This window comes from Sinocyclocheilus anshuiensis, unplaced genomic scaffold (genome assembly GCF_001515605.1).
Source record: "Sinocyclocheilus anshuiensis isolate Anshui unplaced genomic scaffold, SAMN03320099.WGS_v1.1 scaffold871, whole genome shotgun sequence".
NCBI lineage: Eukaryota > Metazoa > Chordata > Actinopteri > Cypriniformes > Cyprinidae > Sinocyclocheilus > Sinocyclocheilus anshuiensis.
This window is the reverse complement of record NW_015542392.1, coordinates 422,796-431,482: the sequence shown is the minus strand read 5'-3', so window position 1 is coordinate 431,482 and position 8,687 is coordinate 422,796. Positions and strand designations below refer to the sequence as shown.

The 8,687-nt window shown below is 38.2% G+C and overlaps 1 protein-coding gene and 1 pseudogene across 1 annotated transcript in view; both read left to right on the top strand.

Moving 5' to 3' along the window:
* Positions 1-5,206, top strand: part of LOC107692809 (NACHT, LRR and PYD domains-containing protein 3-like) — a 12,354-nt pseudogene extending 7,148 nt beyond the window's left edge.
* A 1,570-nt stretch (positions 5,207-6,776) lies between these two features.
* Positions 6,777-8,687, top strand: part of LOC107692808 (glucocorticoid modulatory element-binding protein 2-like) — a 10,770-nt gene continuing 8,859 nt past the window's right edge. The window contains exons 1-3 of the mRNA XM_016492010.1: positions 6,777-6,862; positions 7,713-7,881; positions 7,972-8,051. Of these exons, the coding sequence (XP_016347496.1) occupies positions 7,748-7,881; positions 7,972-8,051 (214 nt within the window). The 5' untranslated portion in view covers positions 6,777-6,862; positions 7,713-7,747. The remainder of the gene's footprint in view (positions 6,863-7,712; positions 7,882-7,971; positions 8,052-8,687) is intronic.

Below are 8,687 nucleotides of genomic sequence, written 5' to 3'. Positions count from 1 at the left end.
GTAATGATATTAATAAAAACAGTATTCTTCCACCAAACAATGTAGTTCCTCAGAAACAGTTGTGGTTCCAATAAAGTGGTGTATGTTTGTAGTGTAATTTACAACAGCTTCGATCGCGGCTCAACCAATCAGAATCAAGGACCGGAACTCTCCGTTTTATAAGCAGCAACTTATAATGTTCAAAATGGAATGTCCTTAATTGCAGACTCTATTCCTCCAGATTTGAAGATTGTCCCGCTCTGGCCTCAGCTCTGAAATCAAACCTCTCAAGCCTGATAGAGCTGAATCTGAATAATACTGCACCAGGCGATACGGAAGTGGAGCTGCTTTCTGCTCTGTTGATTGATCCACATTGTAAACTGGAGAAACTACAGTGAGTGATATTAGTTAGTATAGCATAAATAATTCAAAAGTAAAGTTAGGTCATTTAATTAACATGTTCAGGCTTTTACCTTTGTTAAACATCATTGTAAGGTATCATGACTGTTATATAACATTTGTGTCCTTCTCTCTGTAGGTTATCTCGCTGCTGTATTAGAAATGAAGGTTTTGCTGCTCTGATTTCAGCTCTGAAATCAAACCCCTCACACTTGAGAGAACTCGAACTTAATGAAAATGATCCAGGAGTTTCTGAAGTGAGGTTGCTCTCTGGTCTACTGAGGGATCCACGCTTTAAACTGGCGAAACTACAGTGAGTGATACTTTATTTGACCAATAAGGAACAAGAGGCCATGCATTATTGTGAATATAGTCACGGCACACGGCCAGGTATCTATACATTTTCACCCTGCACTGTAAGTGTTTACACAGTGTTTTCAAGGAAGACAATTAAGACAAGAAATTAAAATGTAGTAAAACTGGGGTTGTACAAATGGTAATCAATCCACCAAAAAAACAACACATGGCTACTACTACTACTTTTACTACAATCAAACCATGGTTTTTCATAAGGGGTTACTCACTACAGTTGATCGCGTTCTTACATAGTTCTGTTATAATCAATAAAGCTCTCTTCACTACAGACTGCATCTATACACTTGTGTACACTTTGTTTGCTATAATGAGAAGATTTGTGAGGGTAACTCGGCAATGAACAAAAACTCTGGCGTTTCAAGCATTGAGTGGATTCCAACTCAAATGCCTCTGATTGGCCATTGCATTCAGGAAATCAACAGATATGTCTGTGATTGGATACATTGCACAACGCTGCGCACACATTTTAAATAGAAACATTTGAGGCTCTCCAAAGTGCAAACACAAATATGCACTGGATCGAATATCATTCGCCAATATCAAATGGGGCCCCCTGATTCCTTGGGGCCATACGCCACCACTTATCTCGTTTATTGGTTAAGACTACCCCTGCACATGCCTATTGAAATATGTAAGATGTATTGCTTATTTAAACAAACATGAATTGAAGCTACTGTGACAGGTAAATGGGTTGAAGAATGTATGCATGCAAAGGATGCTCCATTGTTTCCTTGCTCAAGTATCCTTGGTAAGCTTCACCTCCTCGTGGTGTTATAAGACAATTGAAACATCCTTTTTCATGGTGGACTTTGAACGGTTTCCAGGGCGCAGGCTTGAGGGCGGAGGAGCGAGGAAATGAGCATGCAAAATGTAAGAAATGAGAAGCACCATATGTTTGTCTGTTATTGTTATTGCATCACATTCAATACAAAATGTAAACTCACATTCACAACCCACGGCCCTGAAGATTCATCAGCGGCAGCTTCGAAAAGTGGTGCAGGATACAGGGAACCTTCTAACTTGGTGATTAAATTCAATTTAAATTTTAAACGGAGCTACGAACTACGACATTCAAAATCTTTCACATATCTCAGGTTAATATGCACACAACTATGTAAGCGATATCCCTGAAAAGTGTGCCTGACACCGCAAGATGTCAAGTTGTTTGCTTGGAAAAAGTGTTTGAGAAACCTATAATTATTTTTACAATTCCACATGGTGACACTTCAGCTTTAATTTATGTGTGTTTTAAGCTTTACACAGTTCAGAAGTTTTTTTCTTTGTCTCTGCAGGTTGTCTAACTGCCGTATTAGAAAGGAAGATTGTGCTTTTCTGGTTTTTGCTCTGAAATCAAACCCCTCACACCTGAGAGAACTCAATCTGAGCTATAATTATCCAGGAGATTCCGTAGTAAAGCAGCTCTGTGGTGTACTGGAGGATCCAGAGTGCAAACTTAAGAAACTACAGTGAGTGACATTTTTTATAACATATTTATATTTACATGGCTACCAATACATTTGAATAAACAGCAAATATGTTTATTTGTAAAAGATATTTGCAAAACGTTTTCCAGTGCTTCCATATATCTGTAATGTGGGGTTTGGGTTTTGTTTTTGTTTCATGTTCATGTCTTTTTATTTTTTAGTTTAGTCATGGTCCCTGTTTGTGTCATGCTTCCCTTGCCCTCATGTATTCATGCCATTGGTTCTCTTCTTCATTGTGTCATGTTCTGATTGGTTGTCCTAGTCATGTGTCTTGTTTCCCATTGGTTGATTCTTGTCATGTGACCCTTAGTGTTTGGTATAAGTAGCCCTCATGTTGCCATTGTGTCTTGTCGTGTATTGAAGTTGTAACCCGCTGTCAGTGAGTCAAGTCTGTTCATGTCATGTCATGTCATGTCATGTCATGTCATGTCATGTCATGTCATGTCATGTCATGTCAAGTCAAGTCTCAGATTATGTTTGGATGTTTGGATCACTTGTAAATAAACTGAACTTGGGTTCTCAGTGCAGCTCACCTTCAGTGGATTGAATCGTTACAATATCCAACTTATCCTAAACTAACTTTTCATCACTAAATGGTAAAAAACTACCCTCTTTGTTCTTTTTTTGATGCATGGTGTCTTAGCAATTATTCTTAATAATTACATTTATGGAATGCCAAACATTTTGATACACCTCTGCACAACTTTAAGGGTCTTTTTTTATTTTAATTTAAAATAATATACAACTTTTTTCCCCCTCATTCTTGCTCATTTTTCCTGAACTGTGCATTTGCATTTTAGAAACTTAGGTTATGTTTTTTTTTTCTCTGTCCATGCAATAAATGCACGTTCTTGAATGAGTGGAATTTTCTAGAATTTTCTAGAACTGCTTAGGTAATGTCAATGGTATGACACATTACAGAGGAGGTCGAGTTTTCAATTTAAAATCAGTCAGAGCTATACAAATGTATCTTCATCTTTACAAGTAAATCTTCATAGGTTACTTTCTATGAGCCTTCATTAGGGGTGTCAGATGGCCAATGTAGTAAAGATCAAATGGCCCTCATGTGGCTTCCCTTCTCTGTCTGTTTAAGAAATTGTTCTTCCCCCCGCAGACTGGAATACTGCTGTATTCGAGATGAAGGTTGTGCTGCTCTGGCTACAGCTCTGAGATCAAACCCCTCACACCTGAGAGAACTCAATCTGAACACCAACACACTGAGAGATTCTGGAGCAAAGTTGCTTTCTGCTCTACTTGAGGATCCACAGTGTAAACTGGAGAAACTACAGTGAGTGATATTTCTGCAGTGAAAAGGCATTTGTAGATATTTTGTAGATAAGTTGATTGATATTTTTCTGTTCTATCACAACTATGTATGAAATTATCAATTTTTACTAGTATGCGAATGGAAAATCAGTACCATGTTTTTCTATTTAAGCTACAGAAAGAGAAAATGTAGAATGTAAATATAAAATCATTTTGTCGAATGAACATAAAGAGAGGAATTTTAATGCAGTGCTCTTTTAAAATCATGATTAATGTAAGGATTTTTTCTCCTCTCTACAGGCTGTCTCACTGCAGTATTGGAGAGGAAGGTTGTGCTCTTCTGGTTTTAGCTCTGAAATCAAACCCCTTACACCTGGAAGAACTCAATCTGAGCTTTAACAAACCAGGAGATTCAGGAGTGACACTGCTGTCTGCTGTACTGATGGATCCACAGTGTAAACTGGAGAGACTACAGTGAGTGTTAATAGTCTCTCATATTATAGTTAATGTTAAATAAAACATTCTCCATAGTCTAATGTGGTGGCTCGATAAATTGCATGTAGGTGTGTGTGTGGGTGTGTGTGAGAGTCCTGTGATGGACTGGCCATGCGTCCAGGGTATTCCCTGCCTTCAGGCTGAGATGCTAAACTGTTTGGAGAATGGATGGATTGATGCTTATTTTGTGTTAAAATAAACGCATCTGTATGGCCTGATGACACACTATGAATTAATACAGATGACACTGATCATGGCTAAAATATCCTTCGTGTAAAATTTCCTCCAGCTTAAATGATAATTAAATTCCAACATACACATGTGATTATATTGAATGCTATAATAAAAAAAAAAATGTTAAGAATGATTTTTGCTTTGTTTGTGCTACAGGCTTTCCACCTGCAATATTAAGCTGCTCTGCTCTGGCTTCAGCTCTAAAATCAAACCCCTCTCACCTGAGAGAACTCAACCTGAACTTTAATAAACTAGGAGACTCAGGAGTGAAGCTGCTTTGTGCTGGACTGGTGGATCAACACTGTAAACTGGAGAAACTATGGTAAGTGTAATAATTTACCATTCAGAATGAATGATTATAGAATCATAAAAATGATTATAGAAGTTAGGGTTACCATCACATTCATAACTATCATTTTATTTGATCTATCAGCTGTTCTATCACCTTTTGCCTCAGCTGTCATCTGACTGAGAGTTCAGGCAGTTAGACATGAAGCATAGGAAATATTTCCAGATGTTTAATTTAAGCTAAGACCCGAATTAAAAAAATTCTTAAACCATCACAATATATGTAGTATGTACATCCCTTCATCACAGCACACAGCAGTGACTGTTGTTGCACTCAGTGAACTTAAGTAGGCCTACCTCTAAATAACCATCTTTATCAAACGATTTTGTGATTTATCAACTATAAAAAGTAGTTTGGTCCTTAAATGTTTAATTTTTGGAGCCAGAGGCATTTTTTTTGTCTGGTGCTTATAGTACACACACAACACAGCCATACAGCAATAACTTCTGCTATCTGTAGGTTGTCCTGGTGCAGAATCGGAGAAGAAGGTCATGCTGATCTGGTTTTGGCTCTAAAATCAAATCCTTCACACCTGAGAGAGATTGATCTGAGCTACAATGAAACAGGAAATTTTGGAGTAAACCTGCTCTCTGACCTACAGGAAGATTCACAGCGTAAACAGTGAGTGATAGATGTTGTGCTGAATGGGATTTAACCATCTTCACGAAAAACATTTAGAATTATATTAGCATGCTGATACTGTTGTTGTGTTAGAGAACCACACCACAAAACTGTAGCATTATTCTTCTAGTTCAGGGGTGTCCAGTCCTGCACCTGGAGGGCCGTTATCCTGCAAAGTTTAGCTCCAAACCCAATTAAACTCACCTCAACCAGCAAATCATGGTCTTCAGTATTACTAGAAATCTTCAGGAAGGTGCCCCTCCAAGGACAGGATTGGACATCACTGTTACACTTAATCACCTAGTGGTAAATAAAACTGTCTAGTTTCAATAAAAAGTAGCACTAAAGCAGGCACGCACAAACACAAGCCCATTTACCGTCCTGAGTATACTCTAGAAGTAGTTGCTAATAAAGCAATAAGCCCCAAGAAGCCGTGGTTTACGGTGAATTTATAACAGCTAAGGGGCGTCATTAGGCACGATGCGAAGCGGAGTGCCTAAAACCCCCTTAGCTGTTATAAATTCACTGTAAACCACGGCTTCCTGGGGCTTATTGCTTTTATAAAACGGTTATTCCATATACGTAGTAAGGTTTCACAGAATAAAACAGAGCAAATAAAGTGTAATGATATAAATAAAAACAGTATTCTTCCACCAAACAATGTAGTTCCTCAGAAACAGTTGTGGTTCCAATAAAGTGGTGTATGTTTGTAGTGTAATTTACAACAGCTTCGATCGCGTGTCTGCCTCTGTGTGTGTGTGTGTGTGTGTGTGTGTGTGTGTGTGCGTGTGTCTGTCTGTCTCTGTGTGTGTGTGTGTGTGTGTGTGTCTGTCTGTCTGTCTGTCTGTGTCTGTTTGTGTGTTGAATGCAATGTAAGGTGCTTTGGATAAAAGCATCTGTGAACCACATAAATGTATATGAGAAAAGTGAAGAGTAAATAAATAAATGCTGAATGCATTAAAACAGTTAGACTAATATGCAAATTGAAATTCAGTCCAACTTTTTTATGTGAATTTAATTGTATTTCTTCGTATACTTTGTGAAGGCTGGCTACTTATGTCTGTGTGTGTGTGTGTGTGTGTCTGTGTGTGTGTGTGTGTGTCTGTGTGTGTGTTGAATGCAATGTAAGATTCTTGTGAATCTGTGAACTGCATATGTATATGAGAAAAGTGAAGAGTAAAATAAATAAATGCTGAATGCATTAAAACAGTTAGACTAATATGTAAGTTAGAATTCAGTCCAACTTTTTTGATGTGAATTTAGTTTTATTCCTTCGTATACTTTGCGTAGGCTAGCTACTTACTGTTAACTATGAAACCAGCTTGTTGTGAACTTTCCACAAGGAGGCTCAGAAAGCCCAAATCCTCTATTATGCGACATTGAAATCTACCTGTAGAAAGAAAAGTACCTGTGCTTCTTCAGCGCTGGACAATGAATTAAAGTTTAATAGCTGTAAATACAATAATAAAATAAAATAGAGATATGAACTAAAAAAAAAAAAAAAAAAATTATTTAGTCCGCCCATTTTATCAATATCTTTTATGCATCTACCCACTTCGATTTCTATTGTTTGACGCGCCCGTGACGTCACGACGCCAGCGCATGCGCGGTAGAGTCTGTCTGCACAGCGCTTACTAAACACGGATTCAAACTCTTGCGGGTAAAGATTCGATTTATACTCTGTTTTTCTGCGTGTTATTTGAATTGCGAATTTTTTTCCCCACGTACGCACATATCTACCGCTACTTTTTTGTATTTAATTCGGTCAATTTGGGCAAAGCGCAAACATTCAGCGATAAACCTCAAAACACTGATAATCTGTGAGTTCAAGACTGCGAACATGCTTACTATAATTAATCATTATTAATGAATGCAATTACTGTTTGTACTAACAAAATGTGTAATGCTATTGGATATTTACCATAGTATTTATAGAGGTCTTTTGAATACAAAGGCTTATGACTGTAGTTAACGTTTAGTACCATGATATATATCAAAAATATAAGGTAAAGCCATCTGATTCATAATTTTAGCGTGGTACCAATACAAATATCTTCCAGTGGGGTATGAAAACCTGTTTTCTCTTTGAATTTAAGTTGTGTTTTTTTTTTTTTTTTGCACATTGGCAGATACCTGTTCTTGTTTTAATCAAAAACTAATTTAATTTTGACCAATTTCTCAGAAGCCAATGCTTCTTAGTTTGTCATTTTGTTTCTCGAGTAAATGTATCTTGATTTAAGAATCTTTAGACATTTGGACTGGAAAATAAGACCACAATACTGAGGAAGAGCATCACTTTTTGCAGTGTGTGATCAGAAGCTACAGTAATTTCCATATTTGTGTGGTTGGATGCAGAGCTATTCAAGCATTAAGCTGTTCATATGGTCATTGTTTCATAACTGTGGTACCAATACAGTACTCTTATTTGTAAGAACAGATCTGAATAAACTTAACAGCAGTGAGTAAATAAAACCTCATTTAAAATTCAACTTCCTGTCCACACCCATCAGATGCTGATTGACAGCTGTCAGGTGCTGATGACCTCATGGCATCATCCTCTGAGGTGAACGTCCACATGGAGGAGGTGGTGGTGGTCACGACCCCCGACACAGCGGGTCAGACGTCATCGGCCGAGGAGGAGAAGAATATACTGGTGGCCACGGATCTGGAACAGTCTGGGTGAGCGTTTAGCTCTTTTGGGACTCCATCTTCAGCTCCCATCATGCACCTCTTCCAGACTCACAGCGGCTTTTGTCTTTTCCTGCACAGGGAAAACATTATGGAGCAAACCATGGAGTCCGAAGCTGAGTCTAGTGCTACCATCTCCCTGCCCAAGGACACTGTGTTGGGTAGGAATTGCGTTTCGCAGATTAAAGACGCTCTTAACGGAGCAATAATCCACTCAAATAGGGTTATTACTGTGATTTTACTAGTTTTTGTGGGTCTTAACTAAAAAGGTGTTAACCTGGAGCACAAAGACTTAGATTCAAGAAGTCATGTCATTAAATGTTGTATAAACTGCAAAAACACACACGCACACACAAAAACGTTCTTCCAGTGTTGAATCAAAATACATTGACTTGAGATGGAAATTGTACATAAGAAGTTTTGTTTTCTGAGAGACTGAACAAATTCTTTATAAAAGTTCAGAGTCAACCACGCTAAACGGCTCGTTCTAACGCGCCCCCACATGTCTACGTCACGATGTGGGAAAATTTGCACAACGCCGCCCAAATGTTCACGCAAAGAAAGGAGAAACTTTGATTCTCGCTGTAGTATTGTTGCCGCTGCCGTCGTGTCCTGGAGACGCTGTGTGTTTCGTTGTGAAAGCGAAACTACTTTGTTTGGTCTTCCAAAAGAGGACACGACTAGAAATCAGTGGTTAAGTTGTATTTACAACACTGTTCTAGAACAGTTCAACCCAAATATTCAGATGTGTGCAATGCATTTTACGGAGGATGAGGACTGTTTCCTGGGAGAGTAGC